At 36.0% G+C, this 24,795-nt stretch overlaps 2 protein-coding genes across 13 annotated transcripts in view; one reads left to right on the plus strand and one right to left on the minus strand.

Moving 5' to 3' along the window:
* LOC124415830 (kinesin-like protein KIF2A) overlaps nt 1-19,897 on the plus strand; it is a 31,608-nt gene extending 11,711 nt beyond the window's left edge. Inside the window, exons 1-13 of one of the 11 annotated variants that reach the window (XM_046896493.1) lie at nt 722-2,255; nt 3,014-3,108; nt 4,822-4,923; nt 6,876-7,019; nt 8,525-8,561; nt 9,528-9,954; nt 10,114-10,687; nt 10,813-11,062; nt 11,177-11,331; nt 11,420-11,629; nt 11,757-11,931; nt 14,436-14,540; nt 15,884-19,897. In XM_046896493.1, the coding sequence (XP_046752449.1) occupies nt 983-2,255; nt 3,014-3,108; nt 4,822-4,923; nt 6,876-7,019; nt 8,525-8,561; nt 9,528-9,954; nt 10,114-10,687; nt 10,813-11,062; nt 11,177-11,331; nt 11,420-11,629; nt 11,757-11,931; nt 14,436-14,540; nt 15,884-16,035 (3,699 nt within the window). In that variant the 5' untranslated portion in view covers nt 722-982 and the 3' untranslated portion in view covers nt 16,036-19,897. Of the gene's footprint in view, nt 1-721; nt 2,256-3,013; nt 3,109-4,821; nt 4,924-6,875; nt 7,020-8,524; nt 8,562-9,527; nt 9,955-10,113; nt 10,688-10,812; nt 11,063-11,176; nt 11,332-11,419; nt 11,630-11,756; nt 11,932-12,546; nt 13,784-14,435; nt 14,541-15,883 lie in introns of those variants that run through there. The other 10 variants (XM_046896494.1, XM_046896496.1, XM_046896487.1 and 7 more) reach the window with 10 other exon arrangements.
* A 284-nt stretch (nt 19,898-20,181) lies between these two features.
* LOC124415833 (protein adenylyltransferase Fic) lies at nt 20,182-23,900 on the minus strand. Of its 2 annotated transcripts, XM_046896502.1 has the most exons (5): nt 23,616-23,900; nt 22,750-23,422; nt 22,122-22,193; nt 21,221-21,427; nt 20,182-21,134 (listed from the first exon to the last, which is right to left on the minus strand). In XM_046896502.1, exons 1-5 carry the CDS (start codon nt 23,809-23,811, stop codon nt 20,774-20,776), a joined length of 1,509 nt encoding a protein of 502 aa, XP_046752458.1. In that variant the 5' UTR covers nt 23,812-23,900; the 3' UTR covers nt 20,182-20,773. The 2 variants fall into 2 exon arrangements, with proteins under 2 accessions (XP_046752458.1, XP_046752459.1); XM_046896503.1 differs by lacking the exon at nt 22,122-22,193.
* Between the last annotated feature and the right edge of the window lie 895 nt (nt 23,901-24,795).

Raw genomic sequence — 24,795 nt, forward strand, 5'->3', positions numbered from 1 at the left:
TTTTATGTTTCTCCATACCCGCGATGTGGCTCTCTTGTACAGTGGATTTGAAAAGTTCTTCACAGCAGCTTGCATCGAGATCCTTGAATGATTCTCGTCTCTGCTTTTATAATATCCATTGGTTGTGTTTGCTCAGGCATCTCCTCGAGAGTATTTCCTGAGAGGCGAGAGCTGGGATAATAAACTTTATTGAAGATTGTATAAATTATAGTGATCCGTGCGCATAAATAATTAATAAAATAATTCTCATTGAAGAACTTTCCATATTATACCGCACTCGATGCGAAATTACGAACCCGACTGTATTGTCCGAAATTTTTTAACCACGAAATTGAGAAGGATATATCTTTCACTATATATATAGTAAAACTCTTCGGCCATGCACGAAAGATGATTGCGTAATGCGGATAAACACTGTGCACACACGGACGACATAGGCCAGAAACTCTAGGGACGGGTCTTGCGCGTCAAGCGTAAAGGAAGCTCTGAATAATAAATACGTTTATGAATCAGTTGGTATAGAGGATGCTGTCAGTTGATTGCTCGCTCCTGAGCTGATACGAAGCAATTGACGGAGCGCAAAGTGGTTCGTCGGTTATTTTTTTACTCCTAATTTTCATCCCTTTTCTACGTCAAGTTGTGACAAGTTTTCAAGTTTTTCGCCTTTCGGTGTAATAAGGACTAGAAATTGTGCCGTGATATCCTTGGAGAGGCGCAAAGACCTGACGTTGGCAGCGTGCGAATGTCCAGAATTGGGTTCACCGGTTGTAACGAACTTCAATCGTCTTTCAGGCGATTAGACATGTGAAAATGTCACGGGAAGAACTTCACCAGCAATGTCAGCTACCGTAAGATTAATCGCACACAGCAGCTCACGCAGCAAATGCAGACGATAATGCCGATGATCATGAAGACTGTGAAGTGAAAATTTTGTTCCCAAGAAAAAATATTATCACCTTTAAGGACACCCCGGCACTCCGGCATGGGCTGGTTGACGCAATGCGTTTGCGGTGCTCGGAGCGCAGGCTCGGAACCGGATGTGAGGCAGAAAAGCGCGGGAAAACGTGGTAAAAAGAAAAAGAACAAGAAAAAGGAACGGAAAGACGCCGCTGGATCGCCACAGGCCAATCGAAACGCCATTGGGATCGACCCGATAACCCGAAGCACAGGTTTCAATTTTTCCAACCAGGATGAAGCTGTCCTGAAGGATACAGGCAACACGTCAAATAATCGGCTCCTGGATGTCGAGGCCGGTACCACGAAATCTGTAAAGTTGTCAACGCCGGATAAAAAGTGTGAAATAGTTCACGAAAACGGTGAATTTGCCGCGGAATCTTCCTGCAGTAATTTCTCATCGTCGATCATTGATCGTGGAAAATATGTCACCGACGATCCTTCACTCGAGCAGATTTCATTAAGCTTCGATCATGATCCTGGAGTGGTACGACCGAAACGCTGGAGTATTCACGGCACAGACACGAACAACGGAAACGTAGCCAATCTTGGATTAAGTTATTTTAAAAAGACGCCCGAGTCTAGCGAGAACACGACCGTATTTGCCGTTAAAAAATCATCCACAAGTAACTCCAATGAGAACAAATTTAGCACGACAAGTACGAAGGGCGATCATCATCGCTTCGGATCTCGCACCGTCGAAAATATTGGCCTGCAGGATGCGCGCCAGGCGACGGAGGACGTTTCTACTACCTTAGGAAGTGTTAACAGAAAATTGGGACTTTCTTACGTTGTGCTGAAGCAGACGGAAGAACCACCGAGGAACGGTGATAGTACGGCAATGGTACCATTGTCGGGTGACTCTGTGGCGGAAAATTTTCAACGAGCCTACGTCGTTCTGCCTGAAATTGAACGCGACAAGTCCGCGGAATTTAATGATTCGCATCAGAAGCAGCGACGTACTATCCAAAATCCGCATCGCGCAACTATGCCAATATCAAGACTGCCCCGGTCGAAACCAAGCGTCGTCAAGAAATCGTCGGACTTTCCGGAAAAACAAACGAACAAGTATGGATTTCGACAACCTGCTGGAACTCCGATAGCTACGCCGGTCACGGAGATCAATCGAAGCAGGAACTCGTGCAGCTTTGAAATTCCCTGGTTCGACGATAAAACCATCACCAAGAAACCGCGTCAAAGTAAAATATTGAAACCTCAAGAGATAACAAAGATCGCAACGAAAATTAAGGAATCGAATGAAACGGCTCTGGCTAACGACCGATTAAAGGAACACGAAAATGGTAAATTAGAAATGCGATCGACATTGATAAACGGTCTGAAGGAGTAAGAAACCCTTATATGTATATAGGTGCTTTTTTGTAGATGCTGATAGCTACGTGCATTAACCAAATTTTATAACAACAAACAATATTTGAAAACTTTGTTTTTACATTGATCTGCTAACGTGACGTCATTGTACAAGAGCAACGTATACAGAAATTGATTACTTTTTTTTCTACCAAAAATTCAAGCACCAAAATTTTCAACGTGGAATCTAATTAGTACCTAAAGAGCATTTCATTCTTGGGAGGATTTATTTCTCAAATTCATCAGCTACTTCTCAAACGTTTTTTAGTTCAATTTTAATAATTTTTCACCGAATACTACAAACCGAGTTGCCGTTCTGCATCTGCAAACCACGCAGTAAATTCAAGAATATTCTATTTATAAGATCACTTTCATACCGTGGAAATTTTTCAATGACTGGCAGAACTTAGGGGATTACCACTTAGGTTATACCGGCCAATTTTGGACTCGCATCCCAATGGTGAACTAGACAAAATTAGATCTTATAACCATTGCGAGTGACAGGGCAGAAAATAAAGAGTTCACACCCACGCAATGGCTGACTTATGTGCTTAATCGTATATTAAACTGAATTGGAATTGATTCAGGAAATTGTTGCTCGTTCATATTTTGCGCAGCGCTGAAAACAATTTTTAGTTACATACGCGAGTTGTAATTCTAATGTCTTTATGCTTTTTTCTTAAAATTTCAGGACGCGTTCACTCTGCCATCGTGTCTGGTGTCAACTGGGAGCAACGGAGTGTCACTGTCGAATGGTTTGAGAGAGGAGAGACTAAAGGGAAAGAGGTTCGTCATTGAATAAATATTAATTATAATTTTTGTTTGCTTGAATGATCCTTGAAAATTTTTCATCTCCGTTCGGTGGTCAAAGAAAATAACGTTAATTTGAAATTGTACGATTAAATATTCTCCAACAAGAAGTAAAAAAGAAAAACCTGATTATATAGCAACTTAAAAAAGCATATTCATATAATCTCGTGTGAGGAACCTACATCCTTTCAAAGCAAGAAGTCTCTAACAATTTCCCGATGGAAAAACTCCCCCGCCTACTTATAAAGTTATAGCACACTTTCTAGAATGTACAAATCGATACCTCGAGTCGCATAGTGAGAACAACGTATCAAACCTTTGTTCGTAATCCGAAGAAAAATTCCATTCAGTCTGGTAAGCATTTTTGCAGCAGCTAGCTTGCACGGTACATGAATACGGATGCTATGTAAAACGAACGTTAATTCTCATCGAAATTCTCACTAAACGTACAATTTGACGGGTCTGTAAAGCAACGGAGGCTAATCATACAATCCGCGAAAAAGGTAAGCTCGGTCATTAGCATCTTCGCTTGAGAATAGCCCGTGAGCTTAAAGTTTAAACGAAGTGACCCAGATTTAGCGTAGTTGTGAGACCTTTGACACGCCGCAACGACGTAACACCTCGCCTAACGTTCTTATTGTTAGACCCAGCTGGTTGAATTGAGGTGTTCCCTGCATTTGCTACAGTTACTTAACTCCCCAACGCAATTACGTTGATTAACGATCAGTTTAACACCGAGTATACCTTGTACCTTGTACCACATTCATGGATTCGGAAGCATTCCGTCGGTGGTCATTCTCCAGGCGGCAACGTAGTGTTGTGAATTAGGTATACGAACTGATTTTTCAACTTTATAAAAACCGAAACACATTCATCAAATCGGCTATTACCTATTCGGTGTCAGCTTCGAACTTGGTTTTTTGCCTGTTCCTTTTCGCCTAATGCGAAATCGATTACCTAATTTCTCTACGTCTCGGGAAATTTCTTGGAAAATCTCCCTAGGTCAGGTCATGGTTCTCGGGCTATTTTCTATCCTAATCTCATTATGCAATGACGAAATGGCGAGAGCGACCTGTATTGCGATTGGGAACACAGCGGTCTATTTTCGACAAGCGTCGAGCGTTTGAGTTGGTTCCGAGTCCGTAACCCGTCAACATCTCGGATTCCCATCAATTCGCAGTCATTATTCAAATCGGTTTCAATTACTTTTTCATCGTTCGGGAATAGCTCGTTATCGTTTATTCCGTGCCGTGATAAAAGACAAGACGAAAAGCGGTAGAAAGCAATTTTTTTAAATCCGGCTTAACCAACCGATGTTAGAGTTTATTGACATGTAATTTGAGAACGCGAACATTTCGGGTGTGCAGACATTTCAATTGCGAGTGCGTTACTTCGAGGTTCAAAACATGTTGAAAATGTCTCCCCAGAGCATGATACCGCGGAGAAAGGTGGGGATTGTGTTATTTAAACTATAAGGTTCGGTCATGTTTAATTTTAAACAATCGGGGGTACTTTTTTCGGTACTGGGTCGTTGCCCTTTCGAGTTCGTAAAACAGCACGTGCTTTTGTTTAATCTTGTTTTTCTTTCTTTCTTTTTTACAACTCCCTCAGTATCGGCAAAACAAATTTGTCATTTTTTTTTTTTTTAACGGGGAATTACTTTATCTAGAAGCATTTTTGTTATTTCAGGTGGAAATCGATGCGATTTTGGCTTTGAATCCCGAATTGGTACCGAAAACGATGGGACCACCTCCGCCGGTGAATAATCACATGATGCCTGCTCGTAATAAGGTGAGGCCTTTATCTTTCACCTTTTTACGCCTCTAAACTATTATTGTATTAATGAAAGAGGATCGATAATGAAAATCGGCGCTTCAGGACCACTAACGAAAAAACAGCACCAGCTATGATTTACTGCGTCAAAATAAATAGTCCGAAAAATATGCATCAATTTCACATTTGGATGAGGATATTCATGCTGGAAACTATAATTCTATTACACTCATATAGCATCGCTGGTTTATTATTGACTTGCCGATAAATTTTGTTGACGTGTTGCCATAGCGATAGGGCTAACCTCCTCGGTTCACATGAAAGAATTTACGTTCGTCCTTCGATATTTCGCCTCATGTTCCAGTATTTATTCGTCTTTCAGGTAGAAACTTGCTTTTTAAACCTTGTGTTAATTATTATCGTTATCTGTAGTTCAGCACGTAGACTCTCATGTACTTTTACATGGTGTCAATCGCACCGTCTATTGTTATTTTGTAATTTGATACGACAGTGAGTTTGTTCTACGCGTTGCACAATATTTCGCATTAGCTTGATTCCGCGGTGCAGTTTCAGAGTGAATTTTATTCGTTCGAATTCTGAAAATTCTTGTGACACCCTCATCCTGAACATTTATCTACTTACCATTTTAATTACGCGGTGTAAATTTGGTCAAAGTGTTTCTTACGCGTAATTTTACTCTGGACCAACGCGTCCAGAAGCATAGGCCATTAAACTCCAAGTCTCTGCAGTCTCAATTACGCGTACTTTGCTGCAGTTACACACTGTCAACCGTTTAAACTCGTATTCAGATCAATCATACAATACATGATATTGCCTCTTTCAGAGGTGGTAATTTTTTCATTCATTTCGTTACCGGAGGAAAAGCAAATGCTTGACACGGCGAAATCTTTGTACAGATTCAACTTTTCTCTTGGGTATAACGTGATTGAATTTCCAACGTTCAACTATCGTCTAAAATCGTCAATAAGTAGAGTTCCATTCACACCGTTCGCCATAACATGCGACAGCTTGTGAAAACGTGTATACATACATATATATGTGCACATGCGCTATGTGGAATATAGACGACAAAACGCATTTGCTGCAGGAGGTTCTATTTTGACGGTGTTTTTTTTTTTTGCGTTTTGCAACATTCTGCGACGTATTTTTTGAATTATAGAATCTACAAATTGTGTCATATACTTGCGAAATTGACATATTTTCTTTGTTATTGTATAGGATATTATTTTCCAAGGTTACGCAGAAACTTATGCAGGTCGTAATGTTCGCGCATGTACACGACACAACGTGTTATTTATGTTATATTGATTCGACAGGAGCCTAGTGTGACTACATAATAATTCAAGTTGAACGAGGAATAATTAATTCGGTGATACACCATCGTCGCTTTCTGTTAACCAGATATTATTCGACCCCTAACTTCGAAGCCAATTACTAACAAAATAATTTTTCTTTCTTGCCTATCATACGTGGACGCTGGACTCAACTTGGTCATCGACAATGGATTGTGTCCTGCTGGAAATCGGGGAAAAAACCATATCGACAACCCTGTTACATTGTTTTACCACGAAATATTAATTTACTTTTCTTCGTACTCTCTGCCCACATCTCCTCTGATCCTCCACCCTCCTGATAATAATTTTATTTTGGTAATTTTTCATCGATCTTTTGATTTTATTACTTTTCACTTTATTTTATATAACTCTGCCTGAAAAACTGTTTGTATATTCAACGTATCGTAACGATTATTATGAATTCTTCTACCTTTCATTTAATGTTGTTTCGTAAAATCATAACTTCCAATGTTCTTTCATTTTTTCGAGTTAACTATTCGTTTAAACTTGAATTATTCTTTCTTGTATCCGACTTGAATACCCTTTTTAACAATCGCGCTTTGTTTACTCTAATCGAAAAAAACGAAAAAAATTAAATAAAATAAAAAACACAAGGACTCTTCCGGTGAGGAGGACGACGGCGTTGACGAGTACGAGAACCAGGATGAAGGCTCGCTCGGACGTTCCGGTGCTCAACAAACCACGAGAAATGGTCTTAGCTCGGCAACCCTGCCTGTACGAGTTACATCTCGGCTTTCGGTAACGCGCACCCCAAAAACCATCAACTCCTTCTCTCGCCCTTTTACCCCTAACCTAAGACCTTGACATTGTTCCCGACCTTGTTCTCCTCCATTCTACCTCCTCTTTCTCTCTTCATCTCGTCTATCTCTCTCACTTTCACATATAACGCCGTATTTGCTCAATCTTCTTTTATACTGCAGGCTTGTGTTAGGCAAGGAAGCCGATTGGCCTATGTGCCAAAACTGAAGCTGTACAACTCTGCACCGGATTTGAACTTGACATTGAACAAATTCGATCTTGTGAATTTTTTTCATACGACGTCGACGTTTTTTAATTTGCTGCTGAGAAATGAATACTTAGTTTGTTGCTAATTGAGGAATTTCGTTTGATGCGTTCTGTTGTACCGCTTCAATAAATGTAGGTAATGCTGCAGATCATTTCGCCTGTGTGTAGATTTTTAGCTTTACGAGTCGAACTTCTTGACTTTTTTCTTTGGTCTTGGGATTATCAAGTATCCGATTTACTCTGACACCTGTCGACATACCCGAACTTTTGCCTCGGAATCTGCGTTGGCTTATGGAATTCGCGTTCTTTGAAAATTATAATTCTTCGTTCAAAATTCCGCGGCTGACTTCTAATGGTGAAGGTATAATCAATTGGCGTCAAGTTTGTCTTACAATTAGCGCAACTGCACTATTCGCATTAAACAAATGGAGTTTTGTGTGTTGGGACGGAAAAAAAAATTGCGAAAAACAATATGACTTATTTTTACGGCCAGCCCCAGCATTGCAATTGAAATTCATGTCATAAAAAAGTACTTTCACATTCTCTACCGTTGGAGTTGTTACTAAACCAGATTAGTCATAGATGATAGAGCCGCTCTGTATAAACTTTTTAAAGTCATTCGTAATATCATATTACAGTACTTTATGTTGCTTATTTTGATACGAACAAACATGTAATAAATATGAATCTTGTACAGAATGTGATGTTGAAGTTTCACGTTACGTTATTAAGGTAGAGGGAAAAAAATTGCGACCGTTCCTATAAATATATACGATGCAGAGTAATTAATTAACAAAAGAATTATGGAAAAACATCAGCTATCCGATAACTGGAAGTGAAAATCACCTTTCGTAATTATGTGTGTTATATAAACAAGCATCAGGTCCCACGCATTTTACTTCTAAAGATAGCAAATGTCAATTCCATTCACAAGTGGAACGACTCGTTTATGTTAGTGAAACATATTGAATCATGACGCAAGTTTGAATTATGCGAGGTGAAATTTCTACCATTGCAAAAGATACAGACGAATGAAATTTTTGTCCAGTTTCACATGTATGTAGGTAATCAATTGTCGTTATGTATCATACACGTTGCTTTCAAAATGTTTTTTTATGTATTTTCAGCACTGGTTTCACTTACTGTTTTCCCCATACCTTTGCTTGATCGCACTGCGGTAAATCAAAAACTTTTGTACACAGTTTGTTAATCAAAATTTTGCTTTCACTCGGTTCCAGAATACTACGAGAGCGTCTATTCCAGTTAAAGGTAAGTGTATGTATTACCGTGTATCATTACTTCTTTCTTAAGATTAGTTATCTCCGTTATATCTGCATAGCCCTTAGGGAAAAACACTCAACTTGGGGGTGAATTCGTACCCCCAAGTCATACATAATGCTGAATTCCCATGGGAAAAAGGTTGAGGGCCTGAAGTCATCCCTAAGTTGAGAGTTTTGAGGGGTTTTTCACCCTAAGGGAGGAAAAGCTCCTTGTTCTGCTTATCGTTGGATCTTTCAAACTGGACGTTTTCATAAAAATAAAACATTTCCATGTACTGGAGTTATTCAGCCGGTGACGTAATTTTATTGTTTTTTATTTGTCTTTGATAGAATTGATTTGTAGCGATTGAAGCGGCGAGACTGTCGTGATTCGTTGACTTTTACGAAGTTCCAATGTGTCTCACGTGTGTTCACATGGAAATATCGATATTCGGGCTCTATATCTAATGTACAAGGGCAAGGACCTCGAGCAGTATAACGCGAACAACCTCACCGAGCGTTTTGGCATTTTTACGCGTCCGTGAAACCTCCTTGATTTTTGCATATCACGCGAATTTAATCTGATAGCTTCTGACGTTTTACTGTTACCCCGAAATGAGGTTCGATCCAATCACGTATTGCTTTAAGAAACAGAATAAAATCTTTGACGATAAACGACAAAACGCTATTCAGGCTTTGACCCAAGACGGCACTTGCACTGATGGTAAACTATTCCCTTTATTCTGTATCCCATATTACGTGCACATTTTCGTTCAGGTATTTCAAATTTTAAACCACAATTTTAGTACCATTCACCGCATTAACAGTTTTGCGTTTATATTTGCATCTGAGTAAAATTAGCATCAAGTATCGGAACAAGTTGAATGAATACACAGATTCTTTTTTTGTTGAGGTTGTGAATCATACAGATAATAGAAAATTATACACTCAAGTGTAATAAATATTTCTTTATAATTTTCAGCTGTTCCAAATAGACAAATCACTCGAGCAGGACGGCCCACAAATATAATTCCACCCATTACATCTGTAAACGGACATGGTGATTCCATCTCAGGTCTTACTCGACGGGAATTGGAGAATATACCACCAACTCCGGTAACACCAGCACCATCAAGTGCTTCCACTGTGGCAATGAGCAAGCAGAAACAATTGCAGATACAACAGGCTCAACAGCAGCAGTTGCAAATTCAACAACAACAACAACAACAACAAGCTGCACAAGTCGAAAATGGAAGAGGCAGACGGTCGAATGTTGTCAAAGAGGTGGAAAGGCTAAAAAAGAACAGAGAAGAGAGGAGGCAGCGACAAGCAGAGCTAAAGGAGGAAAAAGAAGCATTAATGAACTTGGATCCTGGAAATCCTAATTGGGAATTCCTTGCAATGATTAGGTAACTATTTTCCATGGCTCTTTTGAAAGGCGTTATCAAAATAGTTTTTACCGTATTTTTGAATCGGATGGAGTTTCACACTGCCAAGCTGCGAGAATAAAAAAATTATGTGTGTATGAAAAGTCAATGATTGCTAACAATTTCATTATTTTTCTTCAGGGAGTATCAAAACACCATAGACTTTAGACCACTGCGAGACACGGACGCAGTAGAAGACCATCAAATAACCGTTTGTGTTCGAAAACGTCCGTTAAATCGTAAAGAAGTGAATCGTAAAGAAGTAGACGTTATAAGTGTTCCCAGTAAAGATCAGATGGTCGTCCACGAACCAAAAGCAAAGGTTGATTTAACCAAGTATTTGGAAAATCAGCTGTTCAGATTTGATTACGCTTTTGATGAAACTTGTACCAATGAAATAGTCTACAAATATACAGCCAAGCCATTAGTGCAAACTATCTTTGAGGGTGGAATGGCTACTTGTTTTGCTTATGGTCAAACCGGAAGTGGTAAGACTCACACAATGGGTGGAGACTTCAATGGAAAAACTCAGGACTGCAAGAAAGGAATATATGCTATGGTCGCTAAAGACGTTTTCAAGTATTTAAAGTCCACTAAATATCGTCCACTGAATTTGATAATCTCTGCAAGTTTTTTTGAGATTTACTCAGGAAAAGTGTTTGACCTGCTCGCTGACAAAGAAAAGCTCCGAGTACTGGAGGATGGGAAACAACAGGTTAGTATTACTAGTTTCAGGAATAATAGAAAACTTTAGTCATTGTGACACACTATCTAGCATTTGTTTCCTATTCGAAAAATATTTATGTTGTAATAAAATTGTAATAATTTTTTTTGTCACAGGTACAAATAGTTGGGCTGACTGAAAAGGTTGTGGAATCTTGTGATGAAGTACTGAAATTAATTCAACATGGTAATAGTGCCAGAACTAGCGGACAAACTAGCGCTAATGCTAACTCTTCGAGGTCACATGCTGTCTTTCAAATAATTGCACGGACGCCAGGAACCCACAAGGTTCATGGAAAGTTTTCTCTAATCGATCTTGCTGGTAATGAAAGGGGAGCGGATACATCGTCAGCTAACAGGCAAACCAGTGAGTTTTGGTTTTAAACAATCTTTCAATTATCTTGATAGTAATTCTGAAGGCATTCCTATTCTGAGATTATTCCTGTAATGAAATATATTTGTTTGATTTTTCGCTACTCAGGAATGGAAGGTGCTGAAATCAACAAGTCACTGCTGGCGCTCAAAGAATGTATCCGTGCACTGGGACGCAAAGGTACGCATTTGCCATTCAGAGCCAGTAAGCTGACTCAGGTTCTGCGAGACAGTTTTATAGGAGAAAAATCAAAAACTTGCATGGTAAGCACTTTTCAGATATATTATGTTTACAAGTTTGTTTACAATTTAAAGTATTCACTATTTAATTGCAATTTATTGAATATCTTAGATCGCTATGATCAGCCCAGGAATGAGCTCGTGCGAACATTCTCTTAACACTTTACGATACGCAGACAGAGTTAAGGAACTAGCTGCAACAGATCCAACAGAAATAAAGGCACCATCAACAGATGACGACGAACGAGGTTTAAAGATAGAAGACCATTCAAACAACAGTGTTCTGTCAGACAGCGATTTAGCACAGTTAAGATCACTCAATGTAAGTAACAAATTCGTTTTAAAATACTCCATTAAAGTTGACGTATTATATTACCATGAGTGTCTTTATAATTCAGTTTGTTGGTTCAATTACTTTCTACGAAAAAAATCTTTATTATTTTCGTTAGGAGGGCGAGTTATCGCAGGACTTATATACTTTCCATGAAGCTGTATCTGCGCTACAGTTATTAGAGGAAGAAGTTTTGGACACACATAAGCTTGTGGTTGACAATACAACTCGGTTTTTAAACGATGCGCACAGCGTTTTCAGTGCGACACACGAGGTGGACTATGATCAGGAAGGTATGTTAATCCTTTATTACATTTGCTATATCCTATGTATAAAGTACACAATCGTACTTATACATGGATAACGAACTTCCAATGAATCTAGGTATCCAACAGCTTAATATTTTAAACATAGGGTAAATGTATTTGGAATTAGTTTCGGGGTCGTAAGTAACGAGTTACATTTTTCCTAAACTGACAGACTCACTGCAGATGCAATTTTGGGATTGTCCAAATTTTTATGCTACATGTTTTTATGGCATAATTTTATGATTCCGTACTGAATATCTACCATTGCTCTTTTGATATGTGTCATAATAACTTGTGCACACAAACTTCCAATTTTTCTATAACAAACCTTCGTACAATTCCCTTCATAAATTAAATTGGAGCCACTGATTTTGCTTTCACATTGTTGTGTAACAATTCAGTAGAACAGTTTCAATTATATTGATACTAGCTGTACCATATTGAAAAACAGTTTTCCAATCTTTCAATCCAAACACCCAATTGACTATGTGCAGTCTGATATGTAAATGGGTAGTTTCTTTTTCTCGATAGATTAACTTAGTAAGTATTGTGCATAACTTTGTAACAATATTACTGCCCATCGGGGCCCATTTGCAACAGATACTCACGCAATGACAAAGGCTAATTCAATCTTCACATTAAGCCACAACTGGAGAGGCAGCAATGCAACATTAAACACAACGATCAGTATAAATGATAAATTGAATAACAATCCTGATTACGATAGTCATTCTAATTTGAATTCGTCGACTCAAATTTCTGGTAAGAACTCCTATAATTCTCCTTGGAAAGATGAGTTAAAGTTTGAAAATTCAACAAATTCTGATAGTGATCAAGATAAGCTTGAAGTTGAATCTGAAAAGAAATACAGTGAAAATCTTAGTGCTGTATCCATTGAGACTACGCATAATAAGACGTTTTCCGCTAGAACCACTCCACTATACAAAAAATGTGAAACCAGAAGATCAACCATTTCTGGCATAAAAAAATATTCCAAATATAATTGGGCTGGTACTTTTCATAATAGAGCTAAAAAAAAGATTTCGTTCACGGAAAGTTTAGTATCAAAATCAATTGCAGGTGAAAGTAATTTTGAAAGTCATGTAATGTCAGATGAGAATGAATGTAGAACTGGAAAGAAAACTATGAATTTTACAATTGACACAACGTCAGGGTCTAACAGTCTTAATTTATTTGAAGATGATTCTTTGAAAGCAAATGACAACTTTATTGACGAGCTGAAGTATACTAAGTTTTCAAATATTGACAGAACGTCGGACTCAAAATTGAATAATATGATCGAAAGTGATTTGATTTTTCCACCTGTAACTGATAATTCTTATTTCATAAAAAATGATGCTTCACCTGCTAAGATCAATATATTCACTGATTACTCTGATAAACATCTTGAAATGCCATCCATTTTAAAAAGTACGGCTAATACAGCGTCTTCGATTTTAAAAGTGAATCAACAAGTGAAAAATCTATCTCATTTTAAGCTAGACACATTGCAACCAAATTTCAACACATCTGTGCCAGAAAAGGGTCCAATAGATTCTGGATTCAAACGCACTTCGACATTAGTAGAAAAGTGTGTCTTGAAAAAATCAATAGACTCCAATATAGCTGAGATCTCAGTTGTGGAATCAGATATTGCAAACCAGAAATTAGCGAAGAAAGGCCTGTGCAGAAAACTATTTCAATTTGTGTCAAACTTAATAATCAATGTGATTCTGTTTACATTGTTGCCTGCAGTTTATGTTGCGTTTTTTACGTACTTACATAATGGAAATGAATAAATGTAGCTCAAAGAAGAAAGCTTCAATAATTTTAATAATGAATCCCAAAATAATTAAGGAGTTCATTTAATTTTTTAATTGTTAACTTATAAACTAGTAACTTCATTGTTTTTGACATTCACTTTGAACTTGTCAATCTGTTCATAGCTACATTGGAGTTTACGTGTATCTTATCGTTTATGTAAATAAGTTTTAAGTATATTTTCTGTAATATTGCATTTATATAAGTTTATGCTGTGATTTTGATGCTAAAATTTTATATTCTTGCTGTTTGTAGCATGGCTAGCATGTGCGTGACTATTTTAAAACTGCGTGTGCTATTGATATGATATTCTCCAGAAATATAATATTTTTCACTTAACGTAAAGTTTCGATGCAACAATTGAGGAAATTCCTTGGCACAAATAAGCAACAAATCACTGAAAATTTCTATAAAACCAGTATTGATGAACGATATTGAAGATTCAAAATATAGCGCGTGATTTGAGTAACTCCTAATTACAATTTCTAGCTAAGAAAATGAATGTAGATATATTATTTTTTCACTCTGGAAGTGTATTTCAATACCATAGCTTAACTTCGTGTATAAATTCTTGAATTTTCTCTCAGCACTGGAAATTCGTTCGTTGACATTTGATTTACAATATTTAATTATATAGTTGTATGTTATAAAAACTTAATGTAAAGCAGGAACCCTTACAGATTTGAGACGGAAAAGAACAAAGTTTGAGTCACCCTACCTGAGGCGGTTCACAATACATAGGCGTCTCGTAGAGAGAAAGCAATTTTCTGATGGTACGACAATGTTCGAAACAATAAAAACATATAAGCAATAAATGCTCATCTTAATCTGTACTAAGTACTAATTGTCATTTTTGGCTTCAACAAATCTTAAAAGACATTATTACTTGCAATACATCCCCAAAAATAATATTCATTGACAATTCAAAACGAAATGAAAAAAATGGTTGAACATTGTAGATACAATTATTTCAACGTTTGTGTTATGATCTTCAAATTTTTTTACTTTTATTGATCTTTCAGGTTCGTAGTTTTGTGTGGAGATACTAACTAATTATTGAAGATAATGTTTCTGTTGTGTCAAAATTACACATTACTTTTATAAGTGATAATATCAAATTTACATTCTATCCTATGGAATCATGACCTGAAAATAGCTGCAAGATTTGACAATTAATCGTTGATATTTGAGCAATCTCTGCTTGAATCAGATACTTCAAGATTTCTAATCAGTCATTAAGTTTTGTGAATTTAAGAGGAGCTTTCATTATTCTATTTCGTTAAACTCTGGAAGGCTATGCTCAACTTTATTCTTTTCAATGGGTATCCGTATACCATCATTATGTCTGCACAGCATCTTGGATTTACTGTACATGAATTTAGAGATAAAAGTATAGTACTATCTTAACAAGGTTACCTTGCACACCCTCATGTATGTACATCAACCAGTTTGTTAATAAATGTTATTTTTGTGGATTCCCATCATAATGGTTTTATATTTTTAAACATTAATATTATCGGTATGGTAGTGTGTTAAATGCACTTACTAATCATTGCGGTAAAAATGTATTGTATCATCTCTGGTTTATTTTTTGAATTGATAATAATCTAACTTATTATTACTAACTTATCTATTACCATATTATCGTACCAACATAGAACATTTGACATTTGACACAAATGAATTAGACACGTGTATTATCTTCAGGAACAAGAACAGGGGCGATTTGTGCTTTGTGCATTTTGTTTCCTATGTTTTTAAACTGCTGTTCAATCTCAATTTATAAAATAAAGCATAATGCTTATCAGACTGTCCGAAATTTCATGCTACAACTTAGTGGATGAACATTTATTAAATTTAGTACTCAGTCTGGATCACGGATCCTGGATAGAAATTGTTTAATCCTCGCAGCTTGCGTTTTTTGTATTCTAATATAATTCTCTATTTTGTATAATTAGTCTAAGAGTCTGTGCTATTTACTGAATCTGAGAGAATTTCATTTATTAGAAAGCCATCTGATCATCGTGACTAAACACTGTAATACCATATAACCGGCTGACTGCTTGCTACATAATCACGCCTTGATGTTGACGGGATTAAATCTTGTTTGTTACAGCATACGCCCAAAAGTGGGAAGAACTGTTGACACAGCAGCGTGATACATTGAATGCAGCACTGGACCAAGTCAGCCAATTCCGAGGCCAACTTCTCCAAGAAGAGCAGATCAGTCAAAAGATGACGCGCACACGCAACACACGATACAATTAAACCTAAACGTCACACACCCGTATACATAATAATATAATATGTGGGATGTAAAGGTCACACTCCCATATACTAATAATATATGGGTTGTATCACCTGAGGGTGAGTTTACACTATATTAATCACATTCTTAGTTAAATCTATGTATTCCTAACGAATTCTAGTAGTCGTTATGTAATTTTGAATCTAATCAAATAATACTCTAATAGTAATGTACGATATATCTATATTTTTTACCGATGTTAGTGTAAAAAGTGTTACAAGTTCCTTAGTGTCACCTTTTTGCCTCATGATAAACAGTTATTGACTACTACAATATTCTTGGCTTGTTAATTAAATGATAGAAAATTAAAAGGATGCTCCTTGAAAAAAATTGTGAATAGCAAAATCATATAGTGTAAACTCACCAGGAATGGTTCACCGGGTTCCAGATGAGGTGAAACACCCTGCCTCTTTCTTCACATATGCGATGCATTTTCGATTTAATCTTCTGTTATAATATACTTGAGATAATGTCAATGGTTTTATTTTTTGTGTTTGATTTAATAACAATGAATAGTTTTATATATATCTAAAAAGTGATACATTTTGTATACATTTAATCTTCTGTTATAATATACTTGAGATAATGTCAATGGTTTTATTTTTTTGTGTTTGATTTAATAACAATGAATAGTTTTATATATATCTAAAAAGTGATACGTTTTGTCTAACATGAAAGACAAATGAGTTTTTTACAATCGCTAACTTATTTGAAACGCGTCTTTATAAACATGCCTCTACATAATTTTAAAAATTGTTTATGTTACCAAACAATCAGCATTTTTAGACCTTGCTTACTCCTGTTATTCTTTCATTTCAGAACTGTAGAATTAGATCAAAGACTAAAGTTAAAATTACGGATTATAATTTAAATTTCCGTCACCTATAAATTCAGAGACTTAGTATTGAATAATGGCCGATTATCTCAGAAATGCATTGCTGATAAAAATTAACTTCATAACTGCAAATTTTAACATAAAGAAATTATCATGTATTTAACTACTGTACTAAGCAAATAAAAACGATAAATATATTTTGTTCTCTGATATAAGGCGCCGGTCGTTTACTGACAAAAGTTGCTTACATGATAAATTATGATGCATTTCTCTACCTATAGCTTCTAAATACATCAAAGAAAATTTGTCCGAAAAAGTAATTACGCAAGAAAAAAGTTTACTTGTAGCTGACATCCAAATGCGCAGCCCCTTAGTCAAACCAGAATTTACCTTTACGACCTGACATTCAAAGAATCATATTTATCATACATGTATGGCACTTATGCATTGTCATGATGTGCTCGGCTCTGATTTTTTTCAGCGGTTCTTAGGCTTTTAAAATACTAATTGTACAATGAACGTTTCTTGAGTGCAACAAGAGTGCTTTTGACTTATGCTTAAGCTGTGAATTCAAATTCTTGGTATATAAGATATGTAATATTAAATTAAGATATTGATTAGACATTAGAAATATCGTGGAAAGGGACCCAGTGTACCGCCAGACAGTGAAAACAGCCTTAGAATACCGGTTTATGGAAACATATTAGAAATAGATCATCAACCCTGTTGCTCGATTAATGTATTTGAATTTGTGGTTTTTTTTCATAACATAATATGATCATATACTCAAGTTCTCAACCATTCGTATTATTTGGCTATTAGACGACATCTAGAACATAATATAACAATTGGTTCATAATTATATTCAAGACTAGCATTGTTGGAAATTTGTGTAAATTCAAGTTACAAAAAGTTTTGCCAGTCTACAATCTCGATTGTACCAAATTAATGTTTTTACATCCACATATCTTAAGTCAAAAGTTGGACAAGGTGCTCTTTTGATTTTGCATACGCTGTACATATTTTTATTCGAATATTGTATTTTCACTCTTGCTTCTAGATGAAAAAAATTTGATAAACTCACGTAATATTAAAAATGAGATTAAATTTTCAACATATCATTTTGTTACATCATGTAGGCTTCGTGATCTTTGATTGATATCTGTTATAGTGCGCGTAAATTGTTGAAAATTTTGTGGAAATATAGGTAATAATTGGATACGATTAATTTTTTAATATTTTTTTACATTAAGAATTAGTGGTGTATTCTATAGGCTGCTGAAAAGTAAGGGTCTCGTTTCTTTGACTGCAGAGTTGGATAATCTATTTAGATCGTATTCTATAGCCGGTTACTTAAATTTAGTAAACGAAACTCGTATTAAACCAAATAACGACTGATTTCAGAAGTAACTCTTAGCTGTAAGACACATATATATGTTTCAATGTGGCTCGACAACGGCCTAAGTATTGAGTTGTGTATTAATAATATATAATATTATAATTTGATCCAGATCACTTTTTTACGTAACTGTGGAATCATCTAATTAATATGTTATAAGACTTCAAGGAAACATTCTGTGTTTTTCTAAGTCGCTTCATTGATAATGTCATATGCATTTCAGAAGAACTGAGTTGTGCAGTCGTTGGAAAAACACTGACGTGACATGAATGATTCCGACAAATAACTAAATACGAATTCAAACAAATAGAATTTCGTAAAAATATATCTGTATTATTGCTATAACATTAAATCCAATGAATAATCTGTGCTCTTACAATTAAAAAATCATCATATTAATACTCAATTCTTCAGCGTGAAGCTGAATATTACGGGGGTATTTTTAATTTTCGGTATTTTTATTAAATTAGGATCTTGTGTATTGCAATTAGAGATTTTGGCCAACTGCTCGCAATTAAATAATAATTTGTATTTGCTCTACAATCTGCTGCGTTGTAATAGTGCCAAATCAACGCATTGTTTTTATGTTTAAAAATTGTGCATTCGAAGTTTTTGTAACCCCGTTGAATTAAAATATTTGCACAGGTTTACTTGCAAACAGACGAAAGAAAAATATCGATTCCTTGGAAATTTTAGGAAGTAAACATGCTGAGTGGATCTCAGTCATTTTAAATTCGAAAGAAGTATTGTTAAGTAATATTATTGATTGTTAAAACTAAGAATATCTTGCATAGTCATCAGCTTGAAAATGTTTTGATGCCTCAATATTCCATGCGGTTATTGTAATAGAAAAAATGTCTCAAGGTTCTTTATGAGTAAAGTTCCCCCTTATGAAGCTGTATTGGAATATTTTATTGCTAACTACAATTTAAGATTTTAATTTTTCGTACTTTTTTAGTCAAGCCAATAGAACAAAGCATGGTAATTCACACGCATTAGTTGATTGACACTTCCTTAACTGACTTTAATGAATCTAAATACGAATGTTCTTTTCACATAGATCGCAATATCGATGAAGCTAATGTTTACTATTTAACAATAATTATATAATTTATCCAGCATGTGATACATTTGTCTAGGTTGTGTTTAATAAATTCATATGATCACAGACTTATAGACAACTGGAAGGTGTTAATGTACTTTATATCAAACAAATTAAATTGTTGATATATATCCCTATTGTATGCTCACAGAATATTACAAAATGATAATAAACTGTGATGGCAGCTTGCTCGTGGAATGAAAATTTTAAATATACTTATAATTCTTTATATGGTAATGATTTATAAAATTGGAAAAAATGAATTCAAAAAACTCGAAGACACTATTACTGATAAGACCGTAACTACTGTAATCGTGTATTACATTACTCATGGCATCACGTATCTCGACCATCTGCCTCACCTTCACTAGATCTTTTTTTTCTTCATTCTCATTGATATGCACAGATAATTGTTCTGGGTACATACATGTACTATAATGACGGCATGTTGTTGCTTTATGAATAAAAAACAGAACCAAAACTTAACTATATTTTCTTCTGATCATCCGATGGTTCATGTTTTGAAATCATTTTATTAATTACAATGAGCTTCTTGCATGTGTATGTAGAAAGTTTTAATTTTTTTGCCTAGCTTACCATTTCGGAAATGGTATTATGGGGTATAGGTTTCGGCATTTTTAACATGTAGATTGGATAAAAGAAAAATTAATAAACAAGAAAGCAGTATAATAATTGGGTTTATTCTTTTTTCTTAAAAATTTACTCTAAACAATGATTTGTCTGAACGATCGACGCAGTGTAGCATTTTCGATAATTTCAAACATCTTGACCTGCAAGTGTTCGCTGCATTGATGTCATTACAACTCATTTACTCAGGATTAAACAACAAATATTACATCTGTACAATAATTTGTGCCTCTTTTAGACTTCACTGATTTAACATTAGATAAATAGTTTTACATCACAGTCTTAATCAACTTAATATTAAAAAATACTTTACAAAATTACCTATTAGATCTATATACAGAAGTATTTGAACCAATACTTATTTTCAACAATATGACAAATTCAGATTGTCCCATTTCGTGACGTTAGTCACGATTCAACAATTTTTAAATTGTACTTGTAGTAAAAGTGACTTGACCTATGTACAATAAGGTTAATGTGTACCTATGCAGGCTGCTTTGGTTGGCATACGATTATGCTTTGATAGTATACTTATGACAGACATGGATTCCAAAATAGCCGTAACAATTATTTTGTAATGAAAATGGCATAGTTAATTCGTACAAAACTACCAGTATGTATGTACGATTGACGGAATAATCACAATAATATTCATCACACTGTTGATACACATGCGAATTTAAAATTGCGCATACATTTAACTTTGAAAATTTTTCAATCGTTGTCATACTCGCCACTTCCATCGTCGCTGAGCAATATCGTGTTTTGGTTTTCCGATAGTAAAGAATCTTGCCCTAATGCAGGGACTTGCCTAGAAAATTCGCTAGTAGCCCACAAGAACAAATCTAAGGTTTGTTCTGTACATTCTCCGATGAATCTGACAAAGGGTCGTACATCTCCGGTATTTGCCAATTGCAAGTATTCGTAATATTTATGTCGATGCTGTTTGTGAACTATAACCGGCGGATAGCCAGCCTGCATTAGAATCATGTTCATTAAAAGTCTAGATGTTCTGCCATTTCCATCAGAGAATGGATGAATATGAACCAACTTGTAATGGGCCAAAGCAGCGTATCTGAAATAGTTTAGTTAGAAATATTTAATTTGTAAAAAAACACATATAACGTTACAGTTGGTGCTCCTAATATGCTTACATATTACCTCACGGGATGCATTCGAACAGCTTGCTCACTGTTCAACCACAAAGAAAATTGTTCCATCAACATATGTATGTCCCCTGGACCTGGTGGTACGTGCCCCCCAACATACACTTGTGTCCTCCTGAATTGTCCACTCTCTACAGGATCTACGTGCCCCAGCACACGTTTGTGAATTTCTAGTATATCTTTGATGGAAATGGAGCCAACCCTGTAATACGCAATCAGTGTTGCATGTGTCTATAGATTAAGCGAGTAAGCACCACGCAGGTGCATGGGTGTATTGAACAATTTAAGGTTATTTACCTAATCACCCAATTTCCCACAACGGCATAGCTACTAGTTTATGAATGATTCAAACTACTTCTGGTCAGCACGGGACTTCCACATAAAAACAAATAGGGCGATTAAGCCAATGATGAAACGTATAAGCAGACAATAAAACTCCAAGGAGTGAACAAAACTTACCATCTAAATTACATTGAATGGTTTATTTGTTGGTCGTTTTCATTTAATGGCACAATGACCCTATCGGTAGTTTTCTACCATAGCATACACATAGATACATACATGCAAAAATGAGTTGAAAAAAATATTTCAAATATTAGGTCAGATTCATGCAAACACTGTCTTATAATAAATCAAATAAAATACATTTCCTATGCTAAAACACCTCACGTACAAAGGGGATAAAAATAAAGTTAAAAATGACAATTTATGATGCATAAGATGTGTGCAAAAGGTAATACAACATCACACATTTTATTCATGGCTGTTCCCCATAATATTAACATTTCTGAGATGGTAGACAATCAAGACAATATGCTAGTAGTATATTTTCAAAAATTCTGAGTCCGTTATTATAGGGAACAGTCGTAGGTAACACATTTTTTAAAATTGCTCACGTTTTGAAGGGCCGTTCACTGTCAGACCCGCAGCAAGCTGTACTATAAGCATTCCAGTCAGGAGCATTTAATCTATGCAAAAGCATCATGACGTCATTCAGAAATTAAAATGTTTGTTAATACCATAAACATACATACATAGAAGTCATTAGGAAATAGAAATTTAATATGACTAATGTATCCTACACCCATAACTATAAGCAATGTATTGAAGTCTCAATAATTTTGCAACGCATACCCTTGGCAGCTAATATTTTGAAAATATTTATAGGAAAATCTGGAAAATCAGTCAAATGACGTTATTTTAATATTGCTGTAGGCAATTGATTTAAATGGTGGAAAAATATTTACAAAAAATGTATGAAAATGGCGATTTTGTGTATGAGGTGACAAAAAACATGAAAAGTCACTTGCAAAGCCCTTATTAACAATATGTATTTTTAATTTAATTATCAGGCGACTGGTGCCATGATGCAATTTTCTACTTCACTATCAATTGTGAGAAATGAATCTCTCCTAAAGTGGTAATAAAATTAGTCCTATATTGAAAAGCTTAGTCAGTTTTCATGCTGCAAACTGATCAGTCTTAAAAGTTGTATTAATTCATCTTTGAAACAGTTTTGCTTACCTATTTACAAGGGTAGCATTGATATACTTCATTGCAGCATCCAAGCCCAAGATTTCATTATGTTCGTCAATACTTTTACCAGCCACTGCAGTTCTTGTTTCAACTATAGCTCTAGTTTGAGCCAAGTTCATTGTATTACCCTCAATACCAACGGTGTGATAAATGTGTTGAAAATATGCTTCTTTTTTGGCTCGTCGAAGGGCAGCGTTACTATCAGGTATTGCCGATAATGCATCTCTCTTTTCATCTATTCTCCTAAGCATCCGTTGGTCCAGTTCATCAACGACTCGAGCTGTTCTTTGCCTATTAGCCAAAGCTCCCTCATGATTTGGTTGATATGTTAAAGCTCTGACATAAAACTCATCAGCCTTGATCACATCTTTCTGTGTATGTTCCAAAAATTCTCCATAGTGGTTTAAAACATCAGGGTGCTTAGGGGCTAGGGCAACAGCATGTTGAAATAACTTTACAGCCTTGCTCTGCTTACCGGATAATTTCATTTCTAACGCTAAGTGTAAGGAGCTTATGGCCTCTGATACAGATGCTGCATCACTGACTGGTTTTATTTTACTAATTTCCGAATTTCGAAGTGAAAGACTTAATGTTCCTTCATCGTGTAAGTTTAAAAAATTTTCTGATGGGAGTGGTGCAAATACACGCCGGTTATCATCACCTGCAAATTGAAAAGTTGTTGTTTCATGTAAAAGATAAGGTCAGAGACTTTGACGTTGAGATAGAAACAGCTTGCATTCAAATTCCTATAAATCAACTAGTTCATGTAATCGTAGTCATTTTGGTATTTCACAAGTCAACGTTATCATGGAATTTCATTACGTATGGGTAGAGAGATTTTTATACATTCTTACCTATGTAACCCAGTGAGACTTGTTGAAAGTAGTTTGAAAGTAATGTACCGATGACAGCGAAGACCATACCAGAGATGAAAATTAAAAATAAGCTCACCCGATTAAGTTCCATATTTTTAACCGGGTACTTTTTAATTTCTTCATTCGCCAACGCTGATGGTGTTTGGTAACACTGGCTAAGGCAAGGTGGAGACATTTTTGTAAACAGAAATTAAATAAAATAAATATTTATCGAGAGTGAACATTGCTCCGTCTACGAGCAACGAGTCATCTGCACCCTCGAGTAACCATGAGTAATGTGCGGATTAGAAGAGATAACTAACCCTGGGTACGATTTCGTAGCGGCCTATGGCGAGTTTAACAAATAACATGTGGTCATCGCCGATTGGTTGCTATCAGGTGTGCATGTTAGATTGCCTGTGCTTACTGTGTCAGGCGTAAGTATGATACTTCTCGGGCTTCATACCATACTTATTCGTCATTAACCCCGGAATCGCAAAGTCAATAAATATCGCAATCGTGTGCTGACTATTTGTGAGAGCTTACTATTGAGTTCTCGATGGTCGTTTTGCAACCGTTAATTAAAAATGATAAATATAAATATACCGAAAAATTTCTGTTACATTAGTTCCTCAGAAACTATTACTAGCAAGGTTATTGTCTCTTGAATATCATGATCTTGTGGATTTTCACGGACAGTAAAATGCTGCCGCAGTGAGAATCCAGCCTCTGTCGGCCTAGAGTCGTCCTTTCGAGAATCTTCGATAAGTCTCGATTCGGAATATTTATATTTACGCCTGACGCTTCGGATAACAGCAATTTGATATCCATATCCGTCGAGTATCTCGGTCCGAGCAGTCGGTCGGGAAACGCGGCGAGTGAGCATCGTACGACGTCATTCTACAGTCGCCACCGTCGCCACCAATCGTCGCCGATCAGTGTTCACCAGTAGTTGCGTTCGGTCGGCCGGAAGAGAACCACGTGCTTCGGTGTCTAAATCCATATCAGAATATTGAAACAGTGTCACGTAGTGTTATCAGTGTGTTACTATCAAACTTAAATTCAGTTATTATTCCACAACGTACAGAAGTGTGCCCCCCCCCCCCAAGAAGAAGTGAGTGGTTGAAATAAAAAGAGTTTGCAAATATTGAAGGTGAGTTTTATTCGCCGCTTTTACAAT

This window comes from Diprion similis, chromosome 2 (assembly GCF_021155765.1).
Source record: "Diprion similis isolate iyDipSimi1 chromosome 2, iyDipSimi1.1, whole genome shotgun sequence".
Lineage (NCBI taxonomy): Eukaryota > Metazoa > Arthropoda > Insecta > Hymenoptera > Diprionidae > Diprion > Diprion similis.